The sequence below is a fragment of the Ceratotherium simum genome, chromosome 18, assembly GCF_057802395.1.
Source record: "Ceratotherium simum simum isolate JZ-2026a chromosome 18, ASM5780239v1, whole genome shotgun sequence".
NCBI classification, from domain to species: Eukaryota; Metazoa; Chordata; class Mammalia; order Perissodactyla; family Rhinocerotidae; genus Ceratotherium; species Ceratotherium simum.
This window is the reverse complement of record NC_141917.1, coordinates 27,740,342-27,761,728: the sequence shown is the minus strand read 5'-3', so window position 1 is coordinate 27,761,728 and position 21,387 is coordinate 27,740,342. Positions and strand designations below refer to the sequence as shown.

Sequence of the window (21,387 nt, the reverse complement as noted above, 5' to 3'; positions counted from 1 at the left end):
AAAATACTTTTACCTGCTGTACAAAACCGGAGTATTGCCTTGGGAGTTGGGAAGAATGAGTGCTTATTCTGGCTTTTTCATCAGCCGATATTATGACCTTAGATAATTGCCTTCACCTCTCTGCACCTGTTTCCTTATCTGTGAAATGAGTGGGTTAAACTAGGCAATTTCTTAGGTACTGTGATTTCTTTGATGCTTACCAAAAAGTCCTGGGAGATAAATGTGATACATTCTAGTATGCTTAGCTGTCAAAAATTCAAAGATGTTAAGTGACTTACTTATAATTAAATAATGACTGGGGACAGAATGCTGGGTCTTGAAAAGACCAGGCCATAGTTGTTGGCATGTTGATAATAAAACTTGGCAAAATGAAAGTTATTCTTAGGTGCAAACATATAGGTGTCCTCAATCCAGATACAAGGAGGGATATGTTCCCTGCCGCCTTCATCAAGTCGTTGATGTCAGCAGCACCTGCTGGCCAAGCAATGTGAAGTGAATATAACTAGGTCACACCGAGAAGTGATTGCTGAAGACCTTCCCAGCAATGGTATACCCAAGCTAAAGAAAAGTTGAGAAGACTTTCTTGATAAAAGACATTCTCAAGGGCCGGCCCTGTGGTGTAGTGGTTAAGTGCATGCGCTCCGCTGCTGGCAGCCTGGGTTCAGATCCCAGGCGTGCACCGATGCACTGCTTGTCAGGCCATGCTGTGGCAGTGTCCCATATAAAGTGGAGGAAGATAGGCACAGGTGTTAGCCCAGGGCCAGTCTTCCTCAGCAAAAAGAGGAAGATTGGCGTGGATGTTAGCTCAGGGCTGATCTTCCTCACAAAAAAAAAAAAAAAAGACATTCTCAAATGCTCACTACTTGTGTTCAAAGAATGGATCCCTTATATCCTCAATTCAACTTGATATTGTAAAGAGATTCAGAAATATGCTAAGCAGGTTCTACAAAATCAGCATTGCCCCAATTTCTGAGCTAATCGTTGGCATGGACATGGATGTATCACCTTTGTGAGGAAAGCCACCTAAGTAAATAAAGCCAAGGGCAAGTATGATCCTTCTTTCAGGTTTTGGAAATTCTCCAATAAAGGTGAGAACCTCTTGGTAACATTACTTGAGCACGGTTTCTCTGAATACTTGAAAACAAAAAGTTGTAGATATTTACTGGTTATCAGAAGTGGTGGATTATTTAACAGACTATAAGTGGGCCACTACCTGAATCAGCTTGATATTTTGATATTTGTCCTCCAGATATTGGGGATTTGTGCTCTGATGGCTGATGGCTGCTTCTGATCACAGAGATGCAAACAAAGAGGTGGGCAGCCATTGTTGTTGCACCTCCCCCATTGTAGAAAGCCCCTCCTCCTTTGGCTGAAGTGACTGTCAGAGGATTTAAAGGGCTGGCACCCTTTTTTCCCATCTCTATTTTTTTCTTTTGCCCCTTTTGTGAGACAGACAATAAAGACTAAGACTTTCAAAAACACTTACATAAATGGAGAAATTAGAAAGTGACCACACATGCCCAGGGAAAGGCTCAGAAAAGACCTAAGAAGACTGTAAGTTTACACTTCAGGTTGATCCTTTGCATGGAGACAACGTACAATAACCAAAAAAACAAAAACAATAACAAAAAATAGCAAACCCTAGGGAAAGGCAAAAATCTGGTTTCCAGAGTTACCACATTATTAGATTCAAATGTCCAGTTTTCCATACAGACACACACACACACACACACACACACACACACAAATCACAAGGCATACAAAGAAACAGGAAAGTATGACCCATTCAAAGGAAAAAATAAATCAACAGAAATTGTCCTGAAAAAGACCTAATGGCAGATATACTAGACAAGGACTTTAAAACAACTGCCTTAAAGATGCTCAAAGAACTAAAGGAGGATATGGAGAAAGTCAAGAAAATGAAGTATGAACAAAATGGAAATATCAATAAAGAGATAAAAAAACCTAAAAAGAAACCAAAAAGAAATTCTGGAGCTAAAAAGTACAGTCATTGAGATGAAAAACTCACTAGAGGGATTCAGTGGCAGATTTGAGCAGACAGAAGAAAAATCAGGGAACTTTAAGATAGGACAATGGAAATGATCAAGTCTGAGGAACAGAAAGAAAAAAAGATTGAAGTTTTAACCAGTGTAATAAGGCAAGAAAAGGAAATAAAAGACATACAGACAAATTGGAAAGGAAGGTATAAAACTAGCCTTATTTACAGATAACATCATTGTTATTGTAGAAAACCCCCCACAAACTAGAGCTAATAAGCTCGCAGGATACAATATAAACACACAAAACCAATCATATTCATATATACTAGCAATGAACAGGTGGACACAAATTAAAAATGCAATACCTTTCATAATCACTCAAAAATATGAAATATTTACATATAAGTATTATATATTTTACTTATAAATGTTACAAAACACGTTCAGGACTTGTATACTGAAAACTGCACAACATTGAGGAAAGAAATCAGAGAAGATCTAAATAGATGGAAAGACATACCGTGTTCATGAATTGGAAGACCCATCATAGTAAAGATGTAATTCTCCTCAAATAAATATAAAAGTTTAATGATATTTCTATCAACATTCCAGCAAGAATTTTTTGAGATATAATAAAATTATTCTAAAATGTATATGGAAAGGCAAAGTAATCAGAATAAGTAAAGCAATTCAAAAAAGAATAATAAAGCAGGAAGAATCAGCCTACAATATTTCAAGATTTATTATGTAGCTGCAGTAACCAAGATCCTGTGATTCGGGCAGAGGAATAGACACACAGAACAATGGAATGCAGAAATAGTCCCAAACAAGTATGCCCAACTGATTTTTTGATGAAGGTGCAAAAGCAATTCAATGGAGGAAAGATAGCCTGTTCAACAAATGGTGCTGGAGCATTTGGACATCCATAGGCAAAAATAAAAAAATATGAGAAGAATCTCTACCTAAGTCTCACACCAGATGCAAAAATTATCTCAAAATGGAACACAGACTTAAATGTAACTTTTAAAACTAGAAAACTTTTAGAAAATAAATAGGAGAAAACTTTCAGTATGTAGAGCTAGGCAAGGCAGAGTTTCTAAACTTGACATCAAAAGTGCAAGCCATAGAAGGAAACATTTAAAAATTGGATTCATCAAAATTAAAAACTTTTTTGGGGCTGGCCTTGGGCATAGTGGTTACTTTCAGTGTGCTCCCCTTCGCTGTTCTGGGTTCGCAGGTTCGGATCCGGGCGTGGACCTGCACCACGCATCAGCCATGCTGTGGCAGAGACCCACATATAAAATATAGAGGAATATTGGCACAGATGTTAGCTCAGGGCTAATCTTCTCTGGAAAAAAAAATTAAAAACTTTTGTTTCTTTTAAGAAGATGAAAAGACAAGCTACAGCATGAGAGAAAATATTTGCAAACAATTTGTGGTGAGTTGACTAGTGCCCACCTGGAACCTCAGAATGTAACCTTCTTTGGAAATGGAGTCTTTGCAGATGTCATTAGTTAAGAATTTCAAGATGAAATCACCCTAGATTTAGGATGGGCCTTAAATCTAATGACTGGAGAGAGAGATTTGGACTCACAGAGACACAAAGGGAAGAAGACCATGTAAAGGTCTTCTTTACAAAGGCAGAGGTTAGAGTCTTGCTGCCACAAGTCAAGGAAGCCTGGAGTCACCAGAACCTAGAACCTAGAAGAGTCACAAAGATTCTCCCCTGAGCCTTCAGAGAATGCATAGTGCTGCTGACACCTTGATTTCAGACTTTGTCCTCCAGGACTGTGAGAAAATAAATTTTTATCATTTTAAGCACCGAGCTTACGGTAATTTTTATGGCAGCTCCAGAAAACTACTACACCATATATCCAACAGAGGACTAATATCTAGAATATATAAACAACTTTTAAACTCAATAGTAAAAACACAAACAGTACAATTAGAAAATGGGCAAAAGACAGGAAAAAACATTTTACCAAAAAGGATATACAAATGGCAAGTAAACACATGAAAAGATATTCAACATCACTAGCTATCAGGGAAATGCAAATTAAAACATGAGATATCACAACACACGTTGGAATGACTAAAATAAAAAACACGGATATCCCCCAATGCTGGCGAGGATGCAGGGAAACTGGATCATTCCTGCATTGCTGGCGAGAATGCAGAATGGCTCAAGCACTACGGAAAACAGTTTGGCAGTTTGTAAAAAACTAAACCTGCAGCTGCTGTAATTTTGAGCAGTTGTACTCCTGGGCCTTTATATTGGAAAAATGAAGATGTGTGCTGACACAGAAACCTTTACATGAATGTTCATGGAAGCTTAATCTTAGTAGCCAAAAACCAGAATCAATCAGAGATTGTTTCAACCCAACCAGGCGAATGGTTAAATAAACTGTGATGGGTACATACCATGGACTACTAGTCAGTAATAAAAAGGAATGAACTGTTGATACTCACAGTGACCTTGATGAATCTTCAAACAGTTATGCTCAGTGAAAAAAGCCAATCCCAAAAGGTTGCATACTGTATGATTCCGTTTATATAGCATTATTGAAATGACAAAATTATAGAGATGGAGGACATATTAGTGGCTGCCAGGGTTTAAGGAGGAAATGGGGGAGGGAAGGAAGTGGGTGTGGCTATAAAGTGCAACATGAGGGATCCTTGTGGTGATGCAATGTTCTGTGTCTGGATTGTATCAATGTCAAATCCTAGTTGTGATATTGTGTTAGTTACCATTGGGGGAAAGTGGGTGAAGGGTACACAGGACCTCTTTCTATTATTTCTTACAACTGTATCTGAACCTACAATTATCTCAAAATAAAAAGTTTAATTAAAAAAAGGGGAGCATTGGCTATGTACAAATGACCTAAATAAAACACTGTATTTTAAATGTCAAAAGCAAATAGAAAAGGTTTAGAGTCATTGATAAGAAAGAGAAAGTGGAAAGGAGACACATAAGCTTGAGTTTGAGTGATAGAAAAAAATGCTTTAGTAAGCCACAAAACCAAAGGAGAGAAGACTCAGGAACTTCCTGAGAAACTTTTACTCATAGCAAAAGATGCTTCTGAGGTATTATTTCTTTCTTTAACTGTCTAGTTCTGATTAGCTCTGGTCCAAACTCAGAAACACTGGGCAAATCAAGGAAATGACCTATGGCAGCCCAGAGAAAGAAAAATATAATAAGCCAGTATCCCAAAAAGACACTCATTATAGTTTAATAACAAAGATACCCCATTGTTTCTTGAAAAATTGTGTCATCACTGATTGTGTATGATGCAAAATAGAAAGTGAAGTTAACTAACTTGTGCTATGGCCTGAGTGCCATAATCTCACTTTTATTTTGAGAGAAAACATTTAAAAATTCCATTTACAAGGACCCTGGATTATATCAATCATCCATACCTAAGATTTTGTAACACCCTTATTAGACTCCTAGATGAGTTACCAAAGATAAAGTTGGAATTCCAGGAGGAAATTTAAAAACCTATCTAAGGCTTAGCATCCTTTCCTTTTAAGTAATGAAAATATCATGATATAGATGAACACTTAAAATGCGATATCCACCCAATATTTTCCCCTCTCCTGGATTGTGGGGTATTTCATTTACAGAGCTTTGCTCGTTGCGTATACAAAATTGGTATCCCGTGAATGAGCTAAAAATGCTCACGTTCACACTTTCATGGTTCTTATTCTCTGCTGGTTCCACTCCACCATAAAATGAGTAATAAAAGGCAAGAAATGGGTATATTCCACCAAGTGATAGCCTGAAATCCAGGCAGCTACCTAACTTGCTATTTTGTGTCTATAATTTAGCAGACCCATCTAACAGGAGTTGAAACACAAAGAGGAAGTAAAACAGGCTAATCCTATACCCTATAAATTGTTTCAGACCATAGGGGGCTCTTTACTCCCCGCTGCTCTCCAGGTTCCATCCCACCTGCTAGAAAGTAGCTTCCTAGGAACAAACCTTCCATCCCTACGGCCCCATGTGCTTTCCTTGTCCCTCGCTGTTCATGGACCCACTGGTCCCATGTGACAGGAGTGCTCCACCCACTTAGATATAGTAGTCACAGTCCAGAGAGATGCTTCTTTAGTAGCACTGCTTTTCTCTCATAAGATGGGAGTCCAGAGGGGTGCTAAAGCTGGAGGGGAAAATATTTTAATGAATGGAAAACTTTAGATGGAACAAAATGAGCTTTTGGGGAACTGAAATATTTTGAGGGTAGGTTTGAAGCCACTCGGTGTACAGGATTCAGCCGTATGGCTTGTCGTGTTGGAATAGCCAATGCTAGAAAAATCATTATTCATGCAGGTTTTTAGAACCATGCTTACAGTTTAGGATTTTTACTAGGTATTGAACAGGTGAACTTGTGGAATACTTCCTGAACTGAGTAGGACTGGATTTGCAACACCCTGGGTAAGGCCTGCTCGGAAAAAAGCTTTCATTGAATCACATTCTTTGTGGGCGGGTGGTAAGAGCTTTGTAGATTAATTCTCTGACTCCTTTGTGAGTTTTGTATTCATGGGTAATGTGATCAGAGTCTGTAAGTAAATTGATAACATCTTAATGCATTAAAAAAAAATACAAGAAAATCTCTAAATCCCCCAAAGACTATTCCCTGCAAGAGTTGCTAATGCTGATCAGGAGATTTTATTAAAGTTGGAGATGAGCTTCCGTGTCAGAGGGGTTGAATTTCACTAACAGAGTAAAAGGTCAAACTTTTGTCTGTTCAGCTTTGAAAATTGGAGCCAAATTTGTAGCTTATAAGCCTCCAATAAGCAGAGTCCAGTGGAGAGAGTTCTTATGGAAATTTCAGAAGGCACCTTGGGGGTGATCCTGAGGACTTGGCTTGTAACACACTCCGGAGTCTCCTTCTTTCCGGGAGCCCTCTTGCCATGGTGGACAGTTAAGCTCTTTCGGGCCTTTTAAGCTTCTTCACCTGCTCAGCCCTGGCAATGAGAGGTCAGCAAGCAGACCAAACAGGACATGGACGAGGACACCGAAATAGGAGCACAAAGGTCTGCAGAAGACTGGTTTTGCCCCTAAATAGCTTTGTGACTTTTTTTTTTCTTTTTTGCTGAGGAAGATTGGCCCTGGGCTAACATCGGTGGCCATCTTCCTCCACTTTATATGGGACGCCGCCACAGCGTGGCTTGCCAAGCGGTGCGTTGGTGCGCGCCCGGGATCCAAACCGGCGAACCCCAGGCCGCCGCAGCTGAGTGCGCGCACTTAACCGCTTGTGCCACCGGGCCGGCCCCTAGCTTTGTGACTTTTGATAAATCTCAAACTCTAAACTTCCTCATCTAGAAAAGGAAGATAAACTAGTTACTGATAAAAACAGCGGTACAAAATTTCTGTCATTTTTGGAGCCCTTATTCTATGCTAGGCGCCTTGCTGCGTGGTTTTCAAACTTGATTTCATTCAGCTCTCATCCTAGCTCTGTGAGGATTATCCCATTTTGTAGGAGAGTAAAATGAAGCTGAGCAAGATTCAGTAACTCACAGATCACTGAGTGGCAGAGCTGGGATTCAAATCCAGCTCTTAAGCACTGAACTATGAGGTCCCCCTAATGTCTCTGATATTGGAGGACTCTGATAACAATACTAGAAAGAAATCCAGTCACTCAAAGCTTGTGGCCTTTGACAAAGTCTCCCATAGGCTTCCCCCTTCATGCTCTCCCTTCAATCGTGATGAAAAGGGAGAAGGGAGTTTTCTTCTTTTGTGCTGTGGTTGCTGCAGCAGGAGAAAGAAGATAGCTGGACTCTGCTGACTCTAGACTCCTAGAAAGCCAACCGGGAGCTCGTAGCTTTCTCCCAAACGGAAGTTTTTGAATTAGCCGCATGGTTCCCATGGTTGCATATTTGAGGCAAAGGATGCCTAAAATGCTCCTGTGCTTTGTAGTTCAAAGTTAGCTGTCCCTCTCCAACTTCAAAGTCCTACTTTGTAAACAGACGCCTTCTTAAAAAGTTGCTGTCTGTGGGCTATTTTCACCCTGGAAAAATGAAGGTTTTCTCCCTGTTTCATGCTACCTTCTTGATATTCTTGTGCTTTGTGCCTTCCTGCAGCTTCGGCATCCAGCATGACGGGAAAGAAAACGACTGTGAGCCCGTGGGCCGGCACCCCTTCATCATGTCCCGCCAGCTCCAGTACAATCCCAGCCCGCTGACGTGGTCCCAGTGCAGCAAGGAGTATATCACCCGCTTCCTGGAGTAGGTGACAATGCGTCTTGGGAGAGCCTTACTGGGGTCTCTTTGAACTGGAAGTCACTTTGAATTTTACACAAAGGATCTGAGGACTGGAAAAGGCTCAGTTCCTCTCACAGGCACAGCATCAGGGTGGCATCAGAAGGGGTGGATTTCACTTCTACTTTCTGATCCTGAGATCCAGGTGGGTTCTGCCCTCCAGCCACAGCCAGGTGAACATCGTTTACCCCCTGCTTGTTCCTGTCTCAAGGTGGCTCTTTGTTTACCTGGGTGTGTTAAGTCCTTGGGGACTGGCAGGAACAAGCAGGATATGTCAGAGGTGGTCACCAAAACCCCATTGGGGGTAAGATGATGATTTTCCAATTTTACCACTGCTTGTATTCCCTGGATCATAATTGAACTGATGGTGTGGGACGTGATGTGCATCTCCTTTTAGACAACGCCCACCTTCAGCCTAGAGGGTTCTCTGCCTTATAGAAATAAAGTTGTCTTGAAGGACAATGAGTAAACTAGAGGGATGGAAGTCTGTTGAATGAAAGACTGAAGATGAAGGAAATCATAAGCAACTGCTCTTATCTCTGTTAACTTATTTCAGCCGCGGCTGGGGCTTCTGTCTTGATGACATCCCCAAAAAGAAAGGCTTAAAGTCCAAGATCATTGCCCCTGGAGTGATCTATGATGTTCACCACCAATGCCAGCTGCAGTATGGCCCCAATGCTACCTTCTGCCAGGAAGTAGAAGTAAGTCTTGGGCATCTTGGTGCCTCTGGCGGGTATCTTCAGGGCTAAGATCTCCAGCATGCTGAAGGAAGGGGCAGGGAAATATTTGGAAACCCAAAGATCTAGACACAGAAATGGAAACTTTCTATTCATGGCAAGGTGTCTGTAAGGCAGAAGGATTGAAGTTGGGGTTCTTTATATTTCTTGACCCTCCCTCTGGTGTTCTATGACCTTGACCCTGGTATTCCATGGAGCCAGCAATCCTTTGCAACTGGGTAGTGGTGAAGAAAATTCTGTAGTGATTTTCAAGAATCACAGTAATTCACACCTGCAGACTCCATAGCAACCAAAGGTTGCTCCCCGTCCTGAATTTCCCATCTGGTTGAGGCACCACCAGACCCCAAGGTAGGAATAAGAGTCATCCTCAGTTCATTCTTCTCCTTTATTTTCAACATCCAAATGGTAAGTCAAGCCCTGACAATTAACCTCCTAAAGAGTTTGTGGCTCTGTTCTGTCTTCTCCGTTCCCACTGCTGCTCTCCTGATTCAGTCTCTCACTATCTCTCCTTGCTGTTGTAATTACCTAGTCTCTTCCCCATTCAAATTGTTGCTCAAGTCACTTCAGAAAAACACAAATCTAACCGTGGCTTTACTCTGCTCTTAGGGCCCCCACTGACCACAGGATAAAGTTCCAACTCCTTTGTGAGCCATTCCTTTGTAATCTGGATCTTGCCTCTTCTCTGAACTCATCCCATTTAGTGCAAAAGTGTCAGTGTTGACACAGACATGGGCAAGCCAGTCTCCTTGAACCCCTACCAGATTCTGTGCTGTGAACTGACTAAGATGAGAAAGATGAGCACTCAGAACTTAATAAGACAAATTCTCTGCCCTTGAGGAGCTCCTGCTCTGGTGGAAGAGGCAGACAGAAAAATTTGTATACAGTGAGATAAATACAAAAAGAGATGCATAGAAAGAACTTTGAGGAGGAAGTAAATAACTGTGCTTAGACAGAACAGGCAAGACCGAACAGAGAAAATAAAGTCGGTATAAAACTCCCTCACCCCTCACTTCTAACTGCTTACCAAGTTGTACCGATACTGCCTCCTCAATATCTCTAAAATCTACCTGTTCCTAGATGACTGCGGAGTCCTCTGATTGGGCTCCTTGCTTGGAGTCTAACCACGTCCCCTCGATTCTGATCCAGTCCTCAAAATGCAGCCAAAGTGACCTTTATAAATGGAAATCTAATTGTGTTCCCCTCTGATTAAAATGTTTCACAGCCTCCCCATTCCCTTACAATAAAGTTCAAATTCTCTAAAATGGCTTAAAAGGGGTTTCAGGATTCATCCTATTTAGTCTCTGGCCTTATCTCTTAAAATACTGTTTTAACCCTCCACTCTCTAATCCGGTATTCTGATTATATGTATGTTGGATTTTTATCACTAATCTTCCATATCTTAGAACCTCTCCTTATATTTTTCATCTCTTTATATCTATGCATTTTGTGTCATTTCTTTCTTTAGTTTCCAATTTGCTAGTTCTCTCTTCAGATATGTCCAATCCTCTGTACAACCAGTCTATTGACTTTTTAATCTCATGTATTGTATTTTTCACTTATGACAGTCTATTTGGTTATTTTTCTAAATTTTCTCTGATTTTTATGGTCTCTTGTTCCTAATTCAAACTTTCAATATGATCTTTTATTTCTTTAATCATATATGACACATTTATTTTGCAATTTATGTTGGGTAATTCCAATGCCCAGGGTCTATGTAGCTCTGTTTCTCCTTTTGGGGATTTCTTCTGGCTCTCACTTATTATGCATTATTTCCTTTTGTCAATTTTTGCTTTCATTGTGAGCTCTTGGTTATGAAACTTCATGTTAGGCTATTCTTTAAGGCCTAGATGGCTGGCACAATCTTTCAGAGAGAATTTTCACTGCCATCTCTGGGTCAATTTAAAATAAATTATTGGTTGGATGTTGTTCCACTGACTACATGAGTGGTGTGAGGGCCAGTGCGGATACAAACTCTCAAGGGTAACATTTTACCACTCCTTCTAGAGTTAGAGTTAAAACAGACAAGTTTCCAAGCTATGTCCCTAGGTTTATTTTCTTTCACTCTTTCATTATGGGCATAGTCCTTTGGGGTTATGGCCTCGTATGGGTGTCTCCAATCCAACTTCCCACCCTACCTAGGCCCTAGGCATTGTCTCTTGTACCCAAGTGACCATTAAAACTAAGATCTAAGGTACCAGGTTCGCATTTCCAGATTAACATTTCTGCTACATTTTTAGCCTCTGAAGATTTCTCTTACTTTCTTGCCAACTCAGGAATGCATTTAAACATTTAAAATATTTTATCCAGGATTTTAGATGTCTTATAGAGGTAAGGAGTTTTCAGAGTATCCTGTAGTTTACTAGCAACAGACCACTCTGGCTATCTCTGGTCAATTCCTCTTTTATACTCCATGGTTATCCATACTGAACAACCTCATGCCCTGAAAGCGCTTCATACTACCTCCAGAACTTTGCCTGCTCTGTTTCCTCTGGACCATCCCTCTGACTCATCATTTGGGTCTCAGCTTAAACATCATTTCATATCCTATGCTGTATTTTTTTTTCAAAGCCTTTATTAGAAGATATTAGAGTTGCTTTTTACTTGTCTATGCCCTCCCCTTCTATATTGTAAGCTCTCTGAGGGAATTTTATTCCTGGCATTCAGCAGTGCCTAGCACATAGTAGGCATTCAATAGATAAGTGAATGAAGACTTCAGACCCCTGCATATTGCAGCCGAGATAACCTAATCATTTTCAATATTTAAAAAAAAACACCTAAAATATCAGAGAATATAGCATCATCTTTATTATAACTTTTTTATCTTGAAATAATTTACAACTCAAAAGAGGTTGCAAAAATTGTACAGAGAGTTCTTGCGTCCCCTTCACCCAGAACATCATTCTTTATAAATGAATAATGAACTTATAAGAAAGTAAAAAAAAAATTCTCTGGGGGGAAAAAAAACTAAAAAGGGGAGTGAGAAGCATGTTGAAGCTGATGTGGAGATAACCAAAGATTTTCCCATCCACATGGCCACAGACAATGATATGTTCAGGACAGGGAGTTAGAACTGACACCCCTACATGAGGCTGGGAGCCTTGAAGAGCTGTGCCTCAGTGAAGGGGTGGACTGGAAGAAATCCACCATCAACTGAGGGAGATGATGGAGAAGCATCTTTTATCTCAGCCTGTGTTTTGATGGGCAGGGGTGTTGGTGGATAACTTTCTCACTTGAAAATTCTCTACTGCAGGCCAGCCTGGTGTCAATTTAGAGTTCAGATTTATAGTTTTGTATGGTTTGAGAATCCCCATGCCAAAAAATAAAAATATTTCTGACCTAGTAATACCATGGGATTCCTGGTAGAAACAAAGGTTAAAAAACCACCCTGGAGGAAGCAACACTCAGCTAAGGACACACAAAACTCCAACAGATGAAGCTCTGTTCAAATGAGTTCACAATTCAGCCCCTAGTTCAAAATTTAAAATAGTCTATCTTCAGTCAAGTGAGAGAGACCATAAACCCTCAAGGACTTTTGATAATTGAATTTTTAAGGTACGGATAATAAAATAAATGTGTAAAAGAATGTGTATGAGAAAAGCAAAAAAACACTATAAGATATTTGTAAAGTAGATATGAAGACAGTTACAGCCACTAGAAATGAAAAATATGGGCACTGACTTTAAGTTCAGCGGAGGGGTTACACAGCACACTTGACACAGCTTAAAGAGAAAATCAATCAACTGGAATTTAGGGCTGAGAAAATTACTTCCCATTCCACCTGAGTGTTTCTCAGAGTTATTAGATGAGGGAGAGGCTAGCCTTTTCCTGATAGAAATCCAGACTCTTTCAATTTTCATAGACAAGAAAATTGAGAGCTAAAAAATATGAAAGTGAAGTTGAAACATGAAGGACAGAATGGGAAGACTCATCAACAACAATTATGAGTTCTGGAAAGAGAGAACAGAGATAATGAGGGAAAGGCAAAATTTAGAGAAGTAAAGGTTGAGAATTTTCTAAAATTGTTAAAAATTATGAAATCTTCTGATTAAAAAAACACATTGAATCTAGAGTACAATAAGTGGATGGAACAACGGATGATGGGTGGATGGAAGAAAGTCTAAAGGTGGACTGAAGCAGCTGAACCATTTCAGATGACACATAAGAATGTTGTCACCCTTCCCTTGTTCTTACTACATGAGGAGAACTGAGAGGGAATATCCAGTTCACTCTCTGGCAGATAAAACAAGCTGGTTACCTTGAGTATTAAGTAAATAAGTTGAGGCTTTCTGAATGGAATAGTTTCCATTCAGTGAGCCTCAAGTGATAACCACCCCAGCTGTTTGTAATCAGATTCCTTCCATCCAGTTTAGATTGGGCTTTGGTGGCTAATATCACCAGCTACCCTGGCTAAGGGCAATGATATCGTGCCACACATGTAGAAATTAGTCTCAACTCTTAGGAGTTGTGTTTTATCTGCCATTTTCTTATTGCCTAGTGTAGTCTAGAGACCACCGTTTATGAATGATGACAAAGTCCAAATTAAGTTTGGAACCAGGGTTCTTGCATGATTACATCCCATCACTCATTCACTAACAATAGCAGCATTTATTGTGGGTATGTGGGTGAGTGTGTGCATACTTTACCATCACTGTAGAAATGCTTTTGTGTAAGTTTTGAAAATGCAGAAACACACAACCTCACATTTATTTTCCAGAATGTTTGCCAGACACTGTGGTGCTCAGTGAAAGGCTTTTGTCGCTCCAAGCTGGACGCTGCTGCAGATGGGACACGATGTGGTGAGAAGAAGGTGATGTCAGCTGAGGAAGGAAAGTGGGAGGGCAGTGGGCATAGAGTCCTTGGGAAGAGCTGGGGGGGGGGGCGGGGGGGCAGGGCTGGAGAGTGGCTATCTCTGGGTGAATGGAGATAACACAGTTAGCCTAGCCAAAGGGAGGATTCTACTCCCACCATTCCTTTTGAGCCTTCACTGGAAACAAGTAGTTAAGGAGAAAGGGCTGAGGCCCAGTTCCACACTTCATTTGCAAAACATCTGTCCCATCTTTCTCTGATGAATTTCTATGGAGTTTGTTGTGGTCAATAACATCTGCCAAGCTCATTATCAACCTTCATGTTGACATTTTTCCCCTGCATATTCAAGATTGGAAAGGACAAGCCAGTGGCTTCTTCTTTCCAAAGATGCAGATTTGGGCCACTTGTTATCTTCTTTCTCCTTATCTGACCTGACTGCATTTATTGAAGTTCTGCCCACTTTACTAAGCATGAAGGCCGGACACCCAAGAACTCAGAGATGTTAGGTATCCCCTAGACTGCCTGAGAAGAACAGGGTAATATGTGCTGCTCAACAAAACCAGTTGGGTTTGTTGTGGGCCGAGGATTTAGGAATTTAGTGAGCATCTTTACGCAGCTTCAGTGTGGCCTGACCCGTCACTGAGATTATAGAACTTTGTCAAAATACACAGTGACCAGAAATAATGAGGAAAAGGAGGCCAGTAGATAAAACATGCTCAACTCATCTAGGAAATGTGGCCATTTCTAACAACCAAGCTGCATTTTCTTTTATTTTCCTTTCTGTATGTCACCCTCATAATCTGAGAGTTGTTGAAGGATTGCCTTGAAGAGGCAGAGAGTGGATTTTTTTCTGAGCCACTTGAAAGGCCAGAACTGGAAACAACAGGAAAGCAAAAATTTTTCTTGATATTGGAAAGAACTTCAACTTCCTAACAAGTAGTGTTTTTTAGCAATGAGTGGACTTTTTACAAGAGGATGAGTTATCTGGCGAAGATATTAAATACCCACAGAGGCTATAAAGAAGTGTCATCACAGTGCCAGTCTGCAAAATGTTTGTTATCATCTACAACAGGATGAGGAGCTTGCACCAGAAAGTAAACTAGTTATGTTACTAAACAACTATGTTACTGAGCACGCTAAGCTGACATACTTTTCATAGCAAGACTTTCTCAGTGAAAGACGTGGTGTGTTGATTTACATTCTGGCATGCGATCTGCTGTCCACACTTTGAGTCACATTCCTGTGTTGGCTATAACTTGGTACCATAAAGCTCTCATAAAGCTTCCTGAAATTCTCTGATTCTAAAACCCAAGACTCTTGGAGGAAATTCTTTTATGAGCCCTTCTTTGTTCTACATCTGATGTGTGACTGTAGGGGCCTGGTTGCTCAGGGAGAATTGGGTTTAGACTTCTAGGGTTCTTGGTTCAGCACACTATGAGAACCTTCCTGACGTGCGCATCTCCTGCCTCTTCCCTTTCCAGTGGTGTATGGCTGGCAAGTGTATCACAGTGGGGAAGAAACCAGAAAGCATTCCTGGAGGCTGGGGCCGCTGGTCACCCTGGTCCCACTGTTCCAGGACCTGTGGGGCCGGAGCCCAGAGTGCAGAGAGGCTCTGCAACAACCCTGAGTAAGTCTAAGCCAAATGTGGTTCCCTTCCTTCCATGAGCGCTGGGAGACCAGTCTTGGATAGCATGACGTCAATGACCCCAAGCCTCTTGAGAGAAATAAAGTGGGTTCCCAAGGACAAAAGAGAACCCAAAGATTCATAGAGGGTGAAAAAAAAGTGGTTCTGTTTTGTTTCGTTTCATTTTGGCTCAGCACTGGATTCTTATTAGAACTTGGATAAGTAAGCAGATTCCATCATTTGGAGAAATAAACAAATTTCCTTCAAAAGGACTATCTATGTGAAAGCCTCTAGGAGATTATACATTAAATCCTTCTAGATAACCCCGCTCTATCAGTGAGAGATCAGTTATACCCAATTTGCTAGTAAGATTGTAGCTTTCTTTTGATTACAGGGAATGTACAAGTTCATAAAGATATTTTTCTTTCCTTAGGTAACTAATAAAATAGCTAGGCAGGTTTTTTCGAGGATAATTATTTTTAATGTTTTAGATAAGGATTTTGTAAACCTTAGCATTCAATGTTAGCCTGTTAAGAATTCTATAGAAGTTATTTCACAAGTGGCTTTCAATTTTTTAAGCAAATTGCTTAATTTTTTCATATTTTAAATTTGAATGAGATTATGTATGAATTAAATTTAAATTCCATTGTTTTCCAAATATATATTACATTCTTAATTTCATTATTTCCTGGTATACTAGTTCCTTAGTGCAATTTTTAAAAAGTGTACATATGATGCCTCCTGTATGAGGAAAATGGTGTTAAGCTTCTTTAACCTAGATTTACATCAGCCTGCACTGAAGTGTTAAGAGTCACATTTTTTAAAAGGCAAATGGTAAATGTGATTACAATTTTCTCAGTGTCTCAATTCCAAATCTTACATCTCCTTTTTATTAGCAAATATATTTACTACTATATATATGTATATATATGTGCATGTATATATATATAAACTATATATATAATAAATTTCTCATAAGAATTAATAAGTTAGTATCTATAAAGAGTTTAAAAACAACACCTACTTCATAAAATTGTCAGTAAATGGTAGTTGTTATAGTCGTTATGATATTTTATCATTTACCACACATATAAGTATACATTTCAGGAATTTGGACAAAATTGTTTTAAAATCTTACCCTTTGATGAAAGTTACTTTTGTTTAAATATAAGGTTTCTGTGACTTCAAAAATTTAAAACCAGAAACTTCTTATACTTTATTTTTGTGAAAATCTTTATTTTGTAGTTTATTTCAGTGTGATCAGAAAAATGATTTCCATTTTAGAGATCAGGAAATATAGGCAATTTGCTCTGGGACATTGTCAATGATGTGTATCAGGCACCACCAGTTCATAGCCTTCTTGGGAGGATTGCCAATGACTTGTGGTTATCAGAAAAGGAACTAAAGGAATGTTGAGGAACTAAAGAATGATTCTCTAACTTAGCTTCAGGGGAATGTGGTCCTAACTGCTGTCTCAGAGGCCACAATTTGTCATAGAGTCTCCCCAGGTGAGTGACCCTGTCTGATTTCAGTAGCCGGTTTGCTTAAGTTCACTGAGAACAGTGCCAATGGAAACACAGTCACAGATTCGGGTCAGTGGATGACCAGCTGACTTTGAGACTGTATTCTTAATGTTGGTCAGCTGTCTGGTGAGAACCCAACAGGGCTTGGCTCATAAAAGGCTCTCAGAAATAATAAAAATCGGAGAGGAAATAAATGAAATAGAGACTAAAAAGACAATAGAAAAGATCAATGAAACTAAGAGCTTGTTCTTTAAAGAGATAAACAAAATTGACAAACCTTTAGCTAGACTCACTAAGAAAAAAAGAGAGAAGGCTCAAATAAATAAAATCAGAAATGAAAGAGGAGAAATTACAATGGATACCAGAGAAATACAAAGGATTATAAGAGAATACTAGAAAAAACTATATGCCAACAAATTAGGTAACCCAGAAGAAATGGATAAATTCTTAGAATCATACAGCCTTCCAAAACTGAATCAAGAAGTAGAGAATCTGAATCGACTGATCACTAGTAAGGAGATTGAAACACTAATCAAAAGCATCCCAAAAAACAAAAGTCCAGGACCAGACAGTTTCTCTAGTGAATTCTATGAAACATTCAAAGAAGATTTAATACCTATCCTTCTCAAACTCTTCCAAAAAATTGAAGAGATGGGGACGCTTCCTAACTCATTTTATGAGGCCAACGTTACCCTGATACCGAAACCAAACAAGGACAATGCACAAAAAAGAAAATTACAGGTCAGTATCGCTGATGGACATAGATGCATAAATCCTCAACAAAATATTAGCAAATCAAATACAACACTACGTTAAAAGGATCACACTCCATGATCAAATGGGATTTATTCCAGGGATGCAAGGTGTGCATATATCTTTTCAAATTAGTGTTTTCGTATTCTTCGGATATATACCCAGAAGTGTAATTTCTGGGTCGTATAGAAGTTCTATTTTTAATTTTTTGATGAATCTACGTACTGTTTTCTATAGTGGCTGCATCAATTTACATTCCCACCAACAGTGCACAAGGGTTCCCTTTTCTCCATATCCTCTCCAACACTTATTATGTCTTGTTTTCTTGATAATAGCCATTCTGACAGGTGTGAGGTGATATCTCATTGTGTTTTTGATTGCATTTCCCTGAAGATTAGTGATGTTGCGCGTCTTTTGACTTGCCTGTTGGCCATCTGTATATCTTCTTTGGAAAAATGTCTATTCAGGTCCTCTGCCCCATTTTTTAATTGGATTGTTTGTTTTTTGATATTGAGTTGTGTGAGTTCTTTATATTTTTTTGGATATTAACCCCTTGTTGGATATATCATTTGCAAACAGCTTCTCCTATTCAGTAAGTTGCCTTTTCATTTTATTGGTGGTTGCTTTCGCGGTGCAAAAGCTTTTTAGTTTGATGTAATCCCATTTGTTTACTTTTGCTTTGGTTGCCCTTGCCTGAGGAAACTGTGGGCCTTTAAGGAAACTAAAAGAACAGCCTGTGTGTTTCATTTGCAGACCAAAGTTTGGAGGGAAGTACTGCACTGGAGAAAGAAAACGCTATCGCTTGTGCAATGTCCACCCCTGTCGCCAAGATACACCAACATTTCGGCAGATGCAGTGCAGTGAGTTTGACACCGTTCCCTACAAGAATGAATTCTACCACTGGTTTCCAGTTTTTAATTCAGGTAAGGAGCTATAACAGTAGTGTTAAGGTAGCATAGCTGCCCCAGAGGTGCTTACTTTGGGGATCCCCTGATTAGATGCAGGGTTGAACTTTTGTGTGCTGAACCCTGATGACTCGAGTAGGTGGACTTAGAATAACAAGATTTGATTCAGCTTGGTTTTTCATTTATTTACAAGCATTTAGCATGTGCCTACTTTTTGCCTAGCATAGCAAGAAATACTATAGACATGGTAGTTATAAAAGTAGACATGAGGTTGATATCTAGGACAGAAACTGTTTGATACTCATGCTGACCATTGAGAACTAAGACCATCCATTATCTCCCCTGACTCCTTCTGCAGAGCCCTGTCTCATAGGCCAACCTAATGACATACCCAGAGCTCCATGAAGACAAAGGCCAGTGGAACGGACAGGGAAGCAGGACTTCAGGTTCAGCCTTATAAAATGCTTAATTGGCGCTAAACCTTCCATTCACAGCAGCTACTTGCAAGCACAGGGTTCTTTCTGGCCTTAGGCATACCTATAGGTCATAGATGTGTGACCTCTTGGAGAGTCACAGCAGTGGGTCTATGTGCTATTATTGTTGTTGCCACAAAAGATGTTTACCTGATATTCCTAAGACTCTGTAGACCACTGCTTATACTCAACACTTATACTTAATTCAACAGACATTTGTGTTTGTTACATGCAGTGTACTTCTGTTAGCCTGTCTAACCTTGAAGGACATGCTAGTTCTGTATTGCAGAAGCAAGACAGAGAGAAGTCTTGAAATTAGCACCTCTCTTCGTGGAGGTGTATCATGATTATCACCAGAAAAAGGAGACCTTTCCGGTTTTCTTTCTGAGGGCCAAGACGTTATTTTTAAAAGGAATATATGCTTCTTATAAAAAAGGAAAGTGTACATAACAGAATGAAATAAAATAAATTCTTCTTATCCCACCACACTTAACTTGTTCCTCAGAGGCAACCATTGTTAGTAGCAGGTTTTCATTTGCACGCAAATGGTATCATACTTTGCCAATTCTGCAACTTTGTTGACTCACTGAGCAGAAGATCATGGTGTTATGGCTTACCTCATTCCCTTTAGTGACTACATAGCCTTTCATTATGTAAATACAACTTAATTATCTTGTCCATTTCTCTCTGGATAAACATTTAATTGCCGCAACGAACATCCTTGACTTCTATCACTGAGGTCAGTGTTCATTTTTATGGCTGACTGAGTTGATCTCTCAAGATCAAAATGATCTCTTTCTCATTTGGTCCAAAAATTTCTCCCTAACAGTGCTGATTACTGTCATGTCTGTTAATTAGTAAACATAGATTAAGAGCCTTTTCTAGATGTAATATTCTGCTAGTATTCATTGGGAAAGGTTAACGGTACTAACTACTACATTTAAACAACTGCTCTATGTCAGACACCTCATTAGAGGTTTTCATGTGTTATCCTCTGACAATCTTCTCTGTGTAGACCAGAGACCAAAAAGGTCTTGGACAAGATGTCAGAGTCAGGGCTGGGATTTGAATCCCTATGGCTCTAACTCCAAAGCTTGTGTGAAGAAGAGTCCCCCAGTCTGGGCTTATTTCTGCCTCTACTATGCCTTTGAGTCCTCACTAGCGTGTGTTAATGACTCCTCCTTTTTATACCGTCTGGCTAATAATAGCTGATCAGTGCACAAATGACCTGAGTGCCCTTGAGGATGCTGCAGTTTGGTTGAGGAGCATGTAAAATCCATAGTCTTGGAACGGTAGAGCTGAGAGGACCTCAGTAGTCATTGTACGAGCAGAACATCTTTGAACCTGGTCCGCAGTCACAGTAAAGGAAAGTCGTGGAACCAGCTACTGACGTAGCAGGATCTAGAATTCTTTATGCTAAACTGACAAGACAGCAGTTGTTTAGAAAATAGTAAAACAAAGTTTCCCCTGCCTCCTTCCTGCTACTTGATTGCCCAATGTTTCATGAAATGATTTCCCGGACTCAGCACACCTGGGTGGATGTTCTCATCACTAGGAGAGCAGAATTGCTCCCAGGTGGCTCCTCCTAAGTGCTTCTATTCCAGTTCAGGCAGTGACAGAGCTAATCATGCCACCAGCGACGAAGATTTACAACAATCCAAGTCATGCCTTGTCCCCAGAATCTTTTGGCCCTTTTTCATTGGCACTGTGTGCAGTGATCTCTCCAGCTCATCTTGACTTTGTTCATTTTCTCAGACAGCTTATCCACTGCACCTTATACAAAATCAGTTGGTATTCTTTATTTGCTTTACCTTTCTCCTTTAAGCTTTGAACAGATACTTTTACGTCAACTTTTTCTCAAGTTCGTCCAGAGTTTCGGTGTTTGGAGATTTTGCTCTTAGTTATATTTGTGTGTTTTGCACTCTTATTTCCTTACCACATGGATCATTGTGTCCTCGAGCAGCCATACGTAGAGTTGTGCACTCTGCCTTTGCGTTTGTTGTCCATCCACACTGAGGTGGGTCTGTGGCAAATGACGTCATGGCTGGTCTCATCAAGCCCTCAGGTGGTCACACCACCAAGAAACTAACAGCCCTTCCTCCAGTAAACAAACCCAGAAGAGATCCCAAAAGGACATTTCAGAAAAAGATACTCTCAGGTTTTTCACTCAAAGAAAACAACACATAACATTCAAAAGAAAACTACTGTTTGAATTCTTCTTATTACACGTATTATTTACTAAAATTTTTAAGGCAATTTATGTCTTAAAAGTTATCTGTCTTTCTGATTACTCTAAGTACCTATGTAT

At 39.8% G+C, this 21,387-nt stretch overlaps 1 protein-coding gene across 3 annotated transcripts in view; it reads left to right on the top strand.

Moving 5' to 3' along the window:
• The window catches only part of ADAMTS12 (ADAM metallopeptidase with thrombospondin type 1 motif 12), a 296,380-nt gene that overhangs the window by 184,942 nt on the left and 90,051 nt on the right, over positions 1-21,387 (top strand). For all 3 annotated transcript variants that reach the window (XM_087443173.1, XM_014781569.2, XM_087443172.1), the window contains exons 8-12: positions 8,082-8,225; positions 8,815-8,959; positions 13,710-13,802; positions 15,283-15,428; positions 18,455-18,624. In XM_087443173.1, coding sequence (XP_087299299.1) covers positions 8,082-8,225; positions 8,815-8,959; positions 13,710-13,802; positions 15,283-15,428; positions 18,455-18,624 — 698 coding nt within the window. The remainder of the gene's footprint in view (positions 1-8,081; positions 8,226-8,814; positions 8,960-13,709; positions 13,803-15,282; positions 15,429-18,454; positions 18,625-21,387) is intronic.